General features: G+C 41.4%; 1 protein-coding gene across 5 annotated transcripts in view; it reads right to left on the reverse strand.

The window, feature by feature from the left end:
- Positions 1-16,043, reverse strand: part of cenpe (centromere protein E) — a 110,442-nt gene that overhangs the window by 64,176 nt on the left and 30,223 nt on the right. For all 5 annotated transcript variants that reach the window (XM_033017917.1, XM_033017918.1, XM_033017922.1 and 2 more), the window contains exons 13-19: positions 13,092-13,241; positions 9,464-9,584; positions 5,975-6,116; positions 3,921-4,032; positions 2,765-2,836; positions 2,440-2,676; positions 1,001-1,075 (exon numbers count right to left, since the gene is read on the reverse strand). In XM_033017917.1, coding sequence (XP_032873808.1) covers positions 1,001-1,075; positions 2,440-2,676; positions 2,765-2,836; positions 3,921-4,032; positions 5,975-6,116; positions 9,464-9,584; positions 13,092-13,241 — 909 coding nt within the window. The remainder of the gene's footprint in view (positions 1-1,000; positions 1,076-2,439; positions 2,677-2,764; positions 2,837-3,920; positions 4,033-5,974; positions 6,117-9,463; positions 9,585-13,091; positions 13,242-16,043) is intronic.

Consider the following 16,043-nt stretch of genomic DNA (forward strand, 5'->3'; position numbering starts at 1 on the left):
TCCCCAATACTTCCAATGTCATTAAATACTCCTTTGATGGTTGACCTGCCTCCAGTGTACCAATGACCACATTGGCAACATATCTCCCCACAGCATCGGTTATCTAGCCTATTGGGATTCATATTTTGTTGCATGCAACTTCATCTCTAATTTTCTGCACAACAATGTTGAAGTTGCTGTCAACATAATTTTTCCATAATGATGATTTGCTTGGTATATGTTCCTCTATATATTTCTTTAAAAAACCTCTGAGAGATTTGTTTACAAATTTCCACAGTGGAATTCTGGCATCAATTAATGCCTTGCACAAATCACTCGTAAACTCAGATTTGCGACTGGAGCCAGCAGTAAATATAGTAAGGAGCCAAGCTTGGGTAGTCTACACCCCAGCGGTATCAACATTCACTTCTCTAATTTTAGATAGCCCTTGTCTTCTCCCTCCTCCCCCTTCCTAGCACTCCTTCTAGTCCTACTGTCTCCGTCTCTTCCTTTCTTTTTCCCACCCCCCCCCCCCCACATAAGTCTGAAGAAGGGTCTCGACCCGAAACATTGCCTATTCCTTCTCTCTATAGATGCTGCCTCACCCGCTGAGTTTCTCCAACATTTTGTCTCCCTTCGATTTTTCCAGCATCTGCAGTTCTTTCTTAAATAGATCTTGGAGAAAACTGAACCAGCGGCACAAAAGAATAAACGACCGACGGTGGCGCCCCAGGTTTCGCCCCGGTGGTGGAAGTTTTCTTGTAAGTTATACTATGCTAACACGTTAATAATAATATTAATATTAACATGTTAAGATAGAAAACATCATTGTAATCACGGTACAACTAGAGAAAATAGCACAACTTTTTAGCAAAACGGCAAAAATAGGCTGATTTTGGTACTCGATCATGAAAAAGGCACATGGCATTTATGGCAAAATCATGGCTCTACTCATGACATATCTGCACTTGTTATTCCAATGCAAATGACTTAAAATGGGATTACATTTAAAGCAACACACCTCAAGTTCTTGATTATAAATTTCAGAATTGTGAACCAATTGTTTTAACTTTGCAATTTCATGATTTTGCTGTGCCTGCAAAATATAAAGATGGATTAGAAATAACTATTAATTGGCAGAATGATGTAATATCTTAATCCCCTTTATTATTTTCATTTAGATGCTACCTATTGGCGACATTATTCCAAAACACATTGTGAAAGGATGACTCGTATTTCTATCTTACTACTTCAGTTGTTATATTGCCTCCAGTCTACTGCAAGAGGCAAGTGACTCTTTTCTATACACTCTGTGCATTGTATAATTTGCATCAAAGTATAAAAGCAAGCAAAACTGTTTAAATTAATTCTACATACTTTATTAAAGAAATTAATAGAACTTTGCTAAAAATAAAAGAATACTTTCCAAAGCTGTTGCTTTTTGTGATACATTCCCTGTGTGCTCAGACCGCTCCTCTACGCCCTATACACACGACTGCTTGCCCCATCACCCCGCAAATAGGATCATAAAATTTGCGGACGATACAACCGTGGTGGGGCTCATCTTAAATGGGAACGAGGTCGCCTATAGAGAGGAGGTGCACAGACTTTCTGAGTGGTGTGCTCACAACAATCTCTCTCTGAACACTAAAAAGACAAAGGAGATCATCACTGATTTCAGACGACATAGAGCGGAGCTCAGGCCACTGGAGATAGGGGCGAGGTGGTGGAGAGGGTGCCTAGTTTTAAATTTCTGGGGATCAACATCAGTGAGGATCTTAAATGGTCTGTGAACTATGCTGTAGTTGTAAAAAAGGTGTAACAGACTTTACTTCCTCAGAACACTGAGGAAGGCCCATCTGTCTGCTAAACTGCTGGAGTCTTTCTACCGCTGTTCGGTAGAAAGCATACCGACTTACTGCATAACTGCCTGGTTTGGGAACTGTTCAGCAGCTGACAGAGCAGCTCTCCAGAGGGTGATAAAAACTGCCCAGGGTATCATTGGACTCCCCCTGCCCCCTCTGGAGGACATTTACCACTCCAGATGCCGCAGCAGGACCTGTAATATCGTGAAAGACATTACACATCCTTGTCACCACCTTTTCACACTGCTGCCCTCAGGAAAAAGGTACAGGTCGCTAAAGTCACGCACTGCCAGACTCAAGAACAGCTTTTACCCATCAGCAATCTTGGAACTGAACTCTGTCTTGGGAGCGGGTTATGGGGAAGGAGGGGGTGGGGGGGTGGGAGACAGTGTTAATTTATGTAAATGTGAATCCATGGGTGGGTTTGGGGAGGGAGGGAGTGTAAAAAGTATGAGTATGTGAATGTTTGAAGTTCTTTTAAATGGAGACACAGTAATCTCGTTGTATGTGACACTTGCAATGACAATAAAGCATTCCGATTCCCTACCGAATTGCATATTATTTTCAAAGTTCACTCCAGATATTTGCTCAATACCTTTTCTTGTTTCACAACTTCTTTTTCCAAGAATTCAAACTCTTCAATGTCACGCCTCTCTTTTAAGTCTGCAATCCCATCTCTCAGCTGCTTTAGTTCTTGAAATTCAATTTCTTGTTTTTCATCTTCCATTTTGAAGTATTTTTCATTTCTCTGTTTTTCTTCCAGAAGTTTTTTTAATTCTTGGATCTCTTCCTTGTGTTTCTCATTTTCCATTTTTAAACTCTCTGCATCAAACTGTAAAGCAAACACATTACTGACATCCTTTCAGGAAAGCTGACATCTAACTAGTATATTGACAAGGAGATCAAAGAAAAACAAATACCTTTTCCGAATAGAGTAGTTCACAAAGTTCAACACTCTCCTTTAACTGTTTCTCAAAGTGCTCTGCATTATTCTGTAATATTAGGGCAAGCAATTAATAAAAGCCAAACAATAGCAGTTAAGAATACAACATTTTTTTTGTCAGTGCAAGCCTCGATCTCTTAGTTGAATTAAAAATTCAACCCGAGATTCTCCCCCACTCACAGCATCTCTAATCAGATATAACTAAGTCTTGAGGAATTGAATTATCTATGAGGGACAAGGGCCGCATCATAGTAGCATGAAAATTCAACACAATTACAGTTGGTAGAGTTACTGCCTCAGAGTTTCACCAACTCGAGTGCAATCCTGACTCGGTGCTTTCTTTATAGTTTGCATTTTCCCTGGTGGTCCTGTGTCAGCATGGACTTGGTAGGAAAGGATCTCATGCTCCATGATTATCTGTGCCAACTTTAAAAATTGACAACTTCACCATATTCTTCATAATATCATGCTCATATTTGATTTATTTTTATTTGCTTGATTTGTCTACATAATATCATGCACCTCATTTGATTTGTTTTTATGCAGAGCCAGCCACATCAAATATAAAAATCGAATTCCAGATTCACAACTCTGGCCATTTAGGACTGAGATGAAGAAAACATTTCAACCCAGAAGCAGGAACGGGGTAATGATTTTGGATGAACAGCCATAATCATATTGCATGGCTGGCAAGCTCAAAGGGCCGAACGGCCTACTCCTGCACCTATTTTCTATGTTGCTATGATAACATTTGGTCTTAATTTATGTTTAACATGGCATAATTACAAGACCTCTGGTCTGGACTCGCCCAACATCGGAACACGTTTCCTGCATCCAATCCCTTAAGAATTTTATATGTTTCTATAAGATCCCTTCTCATCCTTCTAAATTCCAGTAAATACAAGCCCAGTCGATCCATTCTTTGTACATTTTATTCCAAGTAATATTAGATTTAAAGCAGAAATTTAAATAACTTTCTATGAATTTATTATAATTAACTTCTTGCCAGAAATCAAAACTGTATTTAATAGTTTCCATCACTTGTTGAAAGCTGCGCTCGTGGTAATTCTAGCATACTACTTTGATACAACAAAAGGAAATGCACCGTCTTTCCGGATTTTAATAGCACTCACCTTTAGCTGTATAATTTCCTTTTCTCTCTCCTCTGTTAGGACTTCTTTCTCTTTCTCCAACTCAGAAATTCTTTTTTCAAATTCATCCTTTGCAGATCTATCGTGCAGCACGCTGTGCAAAAAATTGAAATATTTAAAAAGTGGTTACAAAATATCATTTAAGGCAAGCTGAGGACTGATCTGTTTCACAATTATATTTGATCAACTACAGCAGCTCTTAAGGAAATCGGTCTTCCACAAACTCTCCCTTAAATCTTTTTAGATTTTTAAAAAAAAGATAGCAGTTAGTTATAGAAATACAAACATCTTAGTGGTGTAGAAACATAGAAAAATAGGTGCATACCATCTCTCAACAGACAATAGTCAAGGTGCAGGAGTAGGCCATTCGGCCCTTTGAACCAGCACCGCCATTCAATATGATCACAGGGGATCAGCTAAAATCAGTACCCCATTCCTGCTTTTTCCCCATATCCCTTGACTCCTTTAGCCCCAAGAGGTAAATCTAACGCTTGAAAACATCCAGTGAATTGACCTCCGCTGCCTTCTGTGGCAGAGAATTCCACAGATTCACAACTCTGAAAATTTTTTCCTCATCTTAGTCCTATATGGCCCACCCCTTATTCTTAAACTCTGGACTCTCCCAACATCGGGAACAATTTTCCTGCATCTAGCCTGTCAAATACTTATTATATATGTTATTATACAGGATCCCTTCTCATCCTTCTAAATTCCAGTGAATACAAGCCCAGTCGACCCATTCTTTCATCATATGTCAGTCCCGCCATCCCAGGAATTAACTTGCATTCCCTCACTAGCAATAATGTCCTTCCTCAAATTAGGAGACCAAAATTGCACACAATACTCCAGGTACAGTCTCACCAGGGCCCCGTACAACTGCAGTAGGACCTCCTTGCTCCCAAACTCAAATCCTCTCACAATGAAGGCCAACATGCCATTAGCTTTCTTCACTGCCTGCTGTACCTGCATGCTTACTTTCAGTGACTGATGTACAAGCACACCCAGGTCTCGTTGCACCTCCCCTTTTCCTAATCTGACACCATTCAGATAATAATCTGCCTTCCTGTTCTTGCCACCAAAGTGGATAACCTCATATTTATCCACGATATACTGCATCTGCCCACTCACCCAACCTATCCAAGTCACTCTGCAGCCTCATAGCATCCTCATCGCAGCTCACGCTGCCACCCAGCTGTGTGTCATCTACAAACCTGGAGATGTCACATTTAATTCCCTCGTCTAAATGGTTAAATGTATATTTTAATAATTGGTGTCCGAGCACCGAGCCTTGCGGCACCCCACCCGTCATTGCCTGTCATCCTGAAAAAGACCCGTTAATTCCTACTCTTTGCTTCTTGTCTGCCAGCCAGTTCTCTATCCATGTCAATACCCTATCACCAATACCATGTGCTCTAATTTTGCACACTAATCTCTTGTGTGGGACCTTGTCAAAGACTTTTTGAAAGTCCAGATACAACACATCCACTGCCTCTCCCTTATCCAATCTACTTGTTACATCCTCAAAAAATTCCAGACGATTATTCAAGCATGATTTACCCTCTATAAATCCATGCTGACTTTGACCGATCCTGGCACTGCTTTCCAAATTCGCTGCTATAGCATCTTTTACAATCGACTCAAGCATCTTCCCCACTACAGATGTAAGACTAACTGGTCTATAATTTCTCGTTTTCTTTCTCCCTCCTTTCTTAAAAAATGGGGTTACATTGGCTACCCTCCAGTCCACAGGAACTGATCCAGAGTCGAGAGAACATTGGAATGATTAAACTGAAGCAGAGGTATTGGCCTGCCACAAATCTCACTCAATAGCCCATGGCCTATTGTTGCTTCTAACAGTTAATGGAAAGGACAAATTTCAAGGATATGAACTGCTTTTCAACATATGCCTATCCGTTTATAAGATGATGTCTTAAATATGAAAGACAATAGGGTTTGTTTGAAGGTGAGCTTAAAAGATAATATTGTAAATGGGCATTAACGAGAACAACTGCTTTTTCTATGTTCAAATACTTTACCTCATAAAGGAGGTTTCACTCAATCGACTTTGATCACCAAACTGTGGAGAATCATCAAATGGCTGTATCTGGTAGCTAAAACTTCTTCCTCTTATTGTGATTTGCTTATCTAACTGCTGATCATCTGGAATTTCTTCAGGAACTATTAAAAAAAAAGTCAAAACAGGTTTACAGCGAAAAAGCACCTGGGGCCTTTTACAACACTTGGATTGCAAATTATACCAAATAACTAACATAAGAGTTGTTGATAGAACAAGAGAGGCTAGTATTAAAGCGGATCTAATTACCCAGGAGTAGTGGGGTAACAATTTCATAATTGTCAAAGATCTTGTGAAAAGCAACATCTACATTTAGATATTTATCACCCTGTGCTCGTCTGTCGTCTTTGTCACTCAAAAAAATGGACATCAAATTTCAGGATGTCAAGATCTTGCCAATGGAACAGAAGATATTTATTATGGCAGAGATGATGAATTTAAGCACAGAGATTGGAAAATCTTGATTGGTCTTGCAGGTTGGTGCAATACCGCTTTAAGATTACTATTCATCAGATTAACATTACATTGAGACACTGTCTGCCACTAGTTAATAAGAGCCACAAAGAAAACTCTAGGAACCATAGACCAGTAAGCTTGACATGCATGGTAGATAAGTTACTGGAAGGGATTTTGATAAAGATATAGATGCATTTGGAGAGAAATTGGTTGACGAGGGATAGCCAGCATGGCTGGGATTTGATCAGCTTTTCTTTTCTTTTTTTAAGCAACCACGATTAAGATAAACGTAACCCATATGGACTTCAGCAAGGCCTTTGATAAGGTTCCACATGTACGCTGGTCCAGAAGGTTAGATGGCATGGGATCCAGGGAGACCTACCTACAGAACAGAAAACAGGGAGGTGGCGGAATCTTTTAAACTGGGCGCTTGTGACTAATCTGCTGTGTCTCAGGGATGATGCCAGGCTGAAAATTGATGTCAACCCAAAACATTGACTAACCATATCCTCCAGAGATACAGTTACTCTAACAATTTGTGTCCTTTTTGGGATAGGTACATGGATAAGACAGGTTTAAAGGGATGTAGGTCAAGCACATGCAAATGAGACTAGCTTAGATGGGCCTGTTTCCATGCTGCAAGACTGACTATTCAAATTAATAGACTTGACAAAACAAATATGCAAAAACATATTTTGTTTGGCAAATGGGTCGGTAACTGGAGGACAGATTTGTAATAATTTGCAATAAAATTAAATTCAAGATTTATTTTATTCACACAAAAGGCAGCAAAGATCTGGAATTACTAATAAAAATGATTAAACTGTTGATGTTTAATATATTTTAATCTTTTCCAATAGACTTGGCTTGTCTAGCCTTCACCATAACAAATCCCACTCACATTTGGGACTATTCTTTCCTGATTCTTAATGCCCCCAAGTCAGTTTTTAAGTGAGAAGATCAGAAATGCATCGAACACTAAATGTTTGGCCTGTACTTCACAAAACACCAGATACGTTTAAGTTTTAAATTATGCCTCAAAAAGTGAAGGCTATGGGTAAGATGGGCTTTAGATTTCTGGATCACTCGGACTGTGCAGTCCATATGGACTTCAGCAAGGCCAGAGGGGCATGTGCAGACCAAACTTGTTGCACCTGAATTGGAATAGGTACCACATCCATTTGGGAAAATTGGTTGGTACTATTGCAGAAATTTCAAACAAATCTGGCAGTAGTTTACAATTGTTGGGCAGACATTTTCAAATAGGGATGGAAAATAAAATCAGGTTTGTAAGCAGAACATGCAAAATATGGGACACACAGGGCAGAGACGGCTAACTTGTGTTTAGCTTAATGCAAGGAATCAAACTAGCAAGGAATAAGAACAAGGATTAGCTTAAAGGAATATAACGTTTCTGCTGTCATGGAGGCAAGGCTGAAACATTTCAGGATATAAAATGTTTAGGCTTTACAATATTAAGTAGGTCAAAGACACATGCGACTGCAGTTACTAGAACCCACAACAACTCTGTACGAAGGAACTCCAGATGTTGGTTTAAATCGAAGATTGACACAAAAAGCTGGAGTAACTCAGCAGGACAGGCAGCATCTCTGGAGAGAAGGAATGGGTGACATCTCGACCCAAAATCCATTCCTTCTCTCCAGAGATGCTGCCTGTCCTGCTAAGTTATTCCTTCTTTTAGCGTCTATCTTTGCTATAGGAAATCACTGTGTGAAGCAGTAACTGCTGAGGCAAAGAGGTGGTCGATATTTTGGGTCGAGACTGTGCATTAAGACTGAAAGTGAAAAGATGGCTAGTAGGCAGGACAAGGTAAGCTGAGTGACAATGGGCAGATGCAGCCAGGTGGGGAGGAGGGAGAAGGTAAAGACAAAGTGATAAATGGAACCAAATTATGGAGGGTTGATGGGCAGATAAAAATCAGGTGGGAGAAGCAAACAAATCTAGGCACAGAGAGATATCAGGGGGGTTGGCTGGTGGTAAAGAAATGGATTGTTTGTCTTAGAGAAACTGTGATTCAGAAAAAAGGGGGAGAAGTGCTGGAAATGGTTCAAGTGAATTTGAGGGCAGGGTCGAAGTTTGTGCCAAAGGTAAAGAAATCAAGCCAAACATTAAGGTGGTAACATAGGAGGATATCTAGAAGATGTATCAAATGTGCATTCGATGTGTTCTGCGACACTTTTCAGTTCCCTACCTTTCACTGTGGTTTCACTTCCAAAAATGAAACACTTCACGAAATTAGAACGTTGGACAGCACAGCACAGGAAAAGACCATTCAGTCCACAATGTCCATGCTTAAAATGATGGCAAGCTAAACTAATCTCCTCTGTCTGCACTTGATCTATTTCCCCCATGTAAACATGTGCACATTGAAAAGCCTCTTAAATGTCACTTTCATATCTGACTCCACCACCACCCACGGCAGCACATTCCAGCACCCACCATTCTTCATATTAAACTCCCCCCCCCCCCCCCCCCCACACTTCTCCTTTAAACTTTGACCTTCTCACCTTAATGCTAGGGCCTCTTGCGTTGTTGACATTTCCAACATGGGGAGAACGGTTTTGACTGTCTATCTATGCCTATGTTTATATATTTCTATCAGGTCTTCCCTCAGCCTTTAAATTGAGCACCATTTGCCAATCCTCAGCCCACTTATGCTGTAATTTTTAATAACCTTCTTAATTGTCTACTCGGCTTGTCATCCCGATGGACCATTGGACACGCACCAATATCCCTTTGGTCTTTAGAGGCCTTACATTTACATTGTGGTTTCTATCCTTATCAGTAGTTATCAACTATTCACCTATGAAGTATTCCATGGGTCAAAGAAGCCCAATTTCCCAAAATACACTGATCAATCGTGCTTTTCAAAAGGAATATTTGGGAACAGTCATTTGTTTTTGGATTCATTTTCAATAGCCGGTAATGAACTAGCAGTTGAATTAAAGGTCTATAGAACAAACATTTAACTTACTTTCATCTAGCTCTTGAAAGACTTGATCTAATTTTATAATTTTTGCATCATTAGCTGTTGCCGTATTCAAGCTGGTTCGCAATTTTCCAGGCGCCCAGGTAAATCTCCTTTTTCTTCTGGCCTTAAAAATAAAGACAGATATTGTACCGCATACTGCTGACATAAGTGCCAACTCCAAGCACCCAGTCAGTCTCAAGTGCTTTTATTTCAATTGCATTTATTACTTGCTCTACACCTCAATGTTCTGAACTCACCTTCTACCCACTATGTTACCTAACCTTTATGGGCCTATCCCACAGGCGACTCTTTAGGCAATTGACAGGGACTAATTTTAATGGAATTCACTTACGACACCTGGCGACAACCTACGACAGCAAAAATTGTCGCCACTGTCACCAAAAAAAATTGCCAGTGGGACAGGCCCATTACTCACAATCATTATTTTATGACTTCATGAAACTTATTTTCAAAGACAAAATAAAATATTTAGAAAAATTAGATTATGATTATAGTTTCTTCTGCAGCTTTGGAGTTACCAAACGGTTTCAAAGAAAATGCTCCAACCAATTCTGATAGCAGCAATATAAGCAATATATAAAGCATGCGGGCATCCACAAAGGAGGGTGGTACATCTCCTGTTATATCTCATCCTACCACCTAGGTCAGTGGAACTGCATTCACTATTCTTTTCAACTAATCATAGCCAGAAAATCTTTGGAAGTTATTTATTTTCTAACATCACATTGTTAACTGTCATGTCCTCCTCCCAAAGATCCATTATCATTTGCACATTGTCCCCAGAGACGACTTTTTAAACAACGATTTCAACATTTACTAGCACCACAAAAATCTACCTCATCATTCTTCTTGATCCATCCATTGTCTCCCAAGTTATCAAATTGCCTGTCTAACACAGACTAAACAAATATATAGAATTATATACACCATTGGAGGCTCAAGTCCATCTTGATACTTTGCGAGATCAATTCAGTCAGTCACAATCATCATCATTCCCCTTTAGCCTGCAATAATTTACTGCATGTATTCTGCCTGTTTCCATTTGAAACAAACAACTGAATTTGCTTCCTCCACCCTTTCAAACAACAGATTCTTGATCGTAACTACTTGAAATGCCACATACACATCAAATAAATGTTCTGGACTGCAAAGTTTCTTCCAAACAACCTTAGCTTCTTGTGCTAATCACCAAATGTACATCCTCCGCTTCTTAATCCTTCACCATGAGGAATGATCTCCTTCATGATTTTTAAATTGCATTTCAAATTTCATTGCTCACAGGGAGGGCTATTTCAGCTTCACAATATGCCTCTCACCCTAGAGGCCATTCTGCTTCTCTGCAGCCTTTAGGTGACCTTCAAATAGTTCCACTGTACAGAAGGTAATTAAAAAGGCAATACGTGGAGAAAAGATGAAACACAAAGGTAATCTAGTCAATAATATAAAAGAGGATAGCAAGAGTTTCTTCAGTTATATAAAGAGTTAGAAAGAGGCAAGAGTGGACATTGGACAGCTGGAAAATAATGCAGAATTGATAATAGGGAATAATGAAATGGCAGAGAAGTTGAAAAACTTTCTGTATCAGTCTTTACAGTGGAAGACACCAGCATCGTGCCTGAAATTCAAGAGAGTCATGGGGTGGAAGTTAGTGGAATGGCTATTATTAGGGAGAAGGTGCTTGGGAAGCTGAAAGGGATGAATGTGGATAAGTCACTTGGAACAGATGGACTGCACCCTTAGGTTCTGAAAGAAGTGGCTTTACAGATCGTGGAGGTATTGATAGTGATATTTCAAGAATCACTAGTCAGGAGTGGTTCCAGGTGATTGGAAAATTGTCAATATTACCCCGCTGCACAAGGGAGCAAAGCAGAATAGTGGGAACTATAGGCCGGTTAGTCTGACTTCGGTGGTTGGTAAAATTTCAGAATTATAAAGGATGAGGTTACATACTACTTAAAAGTTCACTATAAAATAGGCCGCATGTCTTTGTGAAGGAGAAGTCTTGCCTGACAAATTTGATGGCATTCTTTGAAGAAGTAAATAGCAGGACAGACATAGGATAGTCAGTAGATGTTGTATACCTAGATTTTCAGAAAGACTTTGATATGGTGCCACGTGGGAGGCTGCTGAGAGCCCATGGTATCAAAGGGCAGATAACAGCTTGGATATCAGGTTGGCTGGATGGCAGAAGGCAAAGAGTAGCAATAAAACAGGCTTTTACTGGTTGGCTGCCCGTGACTAGCGGAGTTCTGCAGGGCTCGGTGCTGGGGTTGCTGCTCTTCACGTTGTATATTAATGATTTGGATGAGGGGATTGAAGGCTTTGTGGCAAAGTTTACAGATGATACGAAAATAGGTGGAGGGGCAGGTAGTGTGGAGAAAGCAGGGACTCTGCAGAAAGACTAGGAAAGGTTGGGAGAGTGGGCAGAGAAGTGGGAGATGGAGTATAGTGTAGCAAAGTGTGGTCATGCATATGGGTAGTAAGAATATAGGCATAGATTATTTTCTAAATGGGGAGAGAATCCAGAAATCGGAGGTACAAAGGGACTTGGGAGTGCTGGTGCAGGATTCCCAAAAAGTTAATCTGCAATAGTTGATAAAGGGAAATAATGCTGAGGCTCTAAGGCGCTGGTCAGGCCACATTTGGAACATTGTGAGCAATTTTGGACAACATATTTGAGGAAGGATGTGCTGGCTCTGGAGAGATTACAAGAATGATCCCAGGAATTAGTTGGTTAACTTGATGAGCGTTTGATGGCACTGGGCCTATATTCGCTGGAGTTAAAGAATGAAGGGGACCTCATTGAATGTTACAGAATAATGAAAGGCTTGGATAGAGTGGATGTGGAGAGGAAGCTTCTACTAGTGGTAAATCAGCCATGGCAGAGTAGACTCGATGGGCCAAATGGCCTAATTCTAGTCCTATCACATGATGTTATGATCTTGTGTTGTGGTTTTCAACTATTTCTGTGTTCTTGAAAACAATTTAAAACAAAGACGAAGGTCTAGAATGCTTTTTTTATCTCCCTCATCTAGTATTTTCTGCAACGGACTGACTCCAAGCAAAGGAACATCTGCTAGATTATGTCACTAAAGTAGAAACAGCAACTCACCTTTACCTCAAGACTCATGAAACTAGTATATTTGCAGGTTAATTGCCAAATTAACTCAAGTTAGGACTGTAAGATCCTTTCCAAAGGACAAAACTTATATTCCTGCAATGTACTTGCATTTACAGGCCCAAAAAGTGAATAACTGGAACTGGGGCCATTCTTCTGGGTAATACATTTAAAATATTTTTAACTACTTAAAAACCCCCAACATTTCTGGTCTAATTCGTGCAGACAGATTAAGATGCCACTTTGAAGTGTTGGAAGAGGGTGGCATTTCTCACGTCTCATTATCACCACCGAGTTCAGTGGGGCTGCACACTCACCTGGTTCCATTCTCGTCAACTCATCATAGCCAGAAAGTCATTCCCATTTATTTTCACTCCCAAAGTTGAAAGCACAGAAGCACATCTCAAAACATATCAAATTAACAAGTAAATAAACAAATTAAAAAACCAAGTAAATAAACGATGGCTTGTTTGTAAAAAATATTTTGCTTACCTTTGTACTTAGCGGATCTCCCTCAGGCAAAACTCTGACAAGCATCTTTGTCAAGTTCTTTATCTTTTCTTCATGTTCCTGCTTAATTTGGTGTTTTTCCGACAAAAATTGAGCTTTCTCCAATTCATGGACACGTGTTTCTGAAGCAAGCTGACCAACAACAGATTTTTTTTTTAATGACTTGACACAATATTCAATAGTTCCTAATATTATTCCACACATATGGCCAAATGTCATTTTTTTAAAATATGTCTGTTATGATTGTAAAAGTCAATTTATCCATTAAGAAAACTAGGACATGAATCCACACAAAGGCCAAGATGAGGGAGGGGCAATTATATGCTCAAAACATAGTACCTCTAGCATTAGCTTTTGAACATACAGTAAAACCTCGCCCGGTCAGAATCCTGGAGCAGAGTTGCTGAGAGCTCAGTGGGACCTCCCTTACCACAGGGAGGCAGCAGCCCAAGGAGGCTGCCTGACACCACCATGTCCAGCGCAGCTGTGCATCGGCAATAACTGCTGCCCCTGCTGCTGATTCCAGCATTCAGAGATTAAGAGCAAAATGGAAGGCCTGGGGTGTCGGGTTGGCAGGGAGAAGTAGCCCTGTCTCGTTCTCAGTGAGACTCCCACAACCAATTGCCTGCCCAGAGTTCAAGGTGAAAGGCCATCAGCCTTAAATGTTAACTCCGGTTCCCCTTCCAAAGGCACTGCCTAACCGGTTGAGTGCACAAAGTTCTTTATAATAACTAAAAATGCTTTTTGTTACTGCAAGCTAAAAATACTAAAGACTGTTACATTATTTATTAAGGTTATGTGTCGATCAAATCAATTGCTTGACAATTTCAATAACCTCTGCAATGCAATTTGCAGTATGTGTTCTTAAAGAGAGAGTGATGTCCGATTACTCTGGGGACACTCCATTCACTCTTAACTGAAATCTGTTATAAAGGGGTCCGCAATAACATCTGTATATAACAAAACAAACTGTGCCTGCTGACTGTAGGCTCATCAAAACATTAGCCAAAAAGTTAATACCTGTTGGAAGAGATTAGTGCACATTCATCTCGTTATCACTTGTCATCACGCAATACTACCATAGAGTTTTAATATCACCCAATAAATTGAATGCTCCACTCATAAATTTCAAATCAATAATATAAATAGAAAATTGCTAGAAGCTGTAAACTGTTTATGATCCAAATGTTGCCAAACTATTGTTGTAACTAAGGCAGAAAAAATAGAATTTCCATTTGTGTAATTCCACAGGATATCAACAGAATTTGAGCCAATTGAATACATTTAAATGTTATCATTTTATATGAAGGGATTTCAGGAACCAAACTGCTTGCAAGTTTCCACAATTAGCGATAAATAGGAAGGAAAATTCACTGTTGTAGCGCGACGATAAGTCCGAAATGAAGGCGAGGAGCCAGGTGTTTCGGGAGGTATTTTATTCGCTGTCGTTCTCCTGACCAGGCGAGTCTGCAAGAGAGATTGCACCTAAACCCATGCCCTTTATCCCTGTAGCTAAGGGTCGCCCCTGGACTCATCCATTCCCGTGCCATGGGGTTCGATAGTGGAAATGGCCCAACCCTTGGGACCCCCCCCCCCAGAACAGGAGGCACGAAATGCACCGGCGGGCGTACAACCCGACCGGACCGCATACGGAAGTCGGCCGACAGAGCGGCCGGTGGAGGCACAGGCCGAGGGAGCCGCGAAAGGGGGCGACCTCGCGGCCGAGCAACTAGCACCGGCTGGTCAATGTCCAAATGTGCCGGCTTTAACCGGTCAATCGACACGGCCTCCAGCCGGCCCCCCTGTCCAACACAAAGGTTGCTTGTCCGTGCTCCAGCACCTGGAATGGGCCTTCATACGGCCTCTGGAGCGGCGTCCGGTGGGCATCACGGCGCAGGAAAACATAGGGGCAAGTCCCTGATGGCGGAATGTCCTCGCAAAGGCGCTGTAGAGTGGATGAGGGCATTCTCTGCTGCCCCGGTGCCGACGGCACGAACTCCCAGGGCACCATGAGTGGCGACCTGTAAATGAGCTCCGCTGAGGATGAGGCCAAGTTCACCTTAGGCGCAGTTCGGATGCCCAGCACGACCCACGGCAGTTCGTCCATACAGTCCGGGCCGGAGAGTCGTGCCTTCAGCGCTGCCTTGAGCTGCCGGTGGAGCCTTTCCATCAGGGCGTTTGCCTGCGAGTGATAGGCCGTGGTGTGGTGCAGCGCACACTCAACAAGTGAGCCATGGCCGACCACAGCTCAGAGGTGAACTGTGGCCCCCGGTCCGAGAAGATGTCCACCGGCACCCCAAAGCGAGCAATCCAGTGCGCGGACAACGCATGAGCGCACATAGCGGTTGAAGTATCGGCCACCGCGTGAACGGTCCACCATCTTGAGGAGGTGGGTGATGCCCCGGGACGGCGGGAGAGGCCACACAATGCCCACGTGGAGTTGGTCGAAACGCCGGCGTGGAAGACCGAACTCCTGGAGGGGTGCCTGGACATGGCGCTGGATTTTTGCCGTCTGGCACGGAATGCAGGTGCGGGCCCACTCCTGCCCTTTATCCCTGTAGCTCAGGGCCGCCCCCGGACTCAACCATTTCCGTGCCGAGGGGTTCGATAGTGGAAATGACCGACCCTTGGGAGTCGCCACATTGTAATGTTTATTGAGAACACAATTTAGCTTAAAAAAAAGCTAAATTATGGCCAGCTGAGTCACAATGCCTTGACATCTCATCCAATGATACAACTCCCCCTTTAATACTACAGTAAAATATATATTACTCTTAATTATGAGATGCCAGAAATATGATCATAAATCAAGTATGCCCGATTCAATTGAGAATGCTGGCACAGTACTAAAGTTTGACAATAGAAAATTAGTAAGAGACAAGCACTAAAATATTTTTGCAATTTCTCCTACAATTAATTTTTCCAAATTGTAAA

Source organism: Amblyraja radiata, chromosome 3 (assembly GCF_010909765.2).
Source record: "Amblyraja radiata isolate CabotCenter1 chromosome 3, sAmbRad1.1.pri, whole genome shotgun sequence".
Classification (NCBI taxonomy): Eukaryota; Metazoa; Chordata; class Chondrichthyes; order Rajiformes; family Rajidae; genus Amblyraja; species Amblyraja radiata.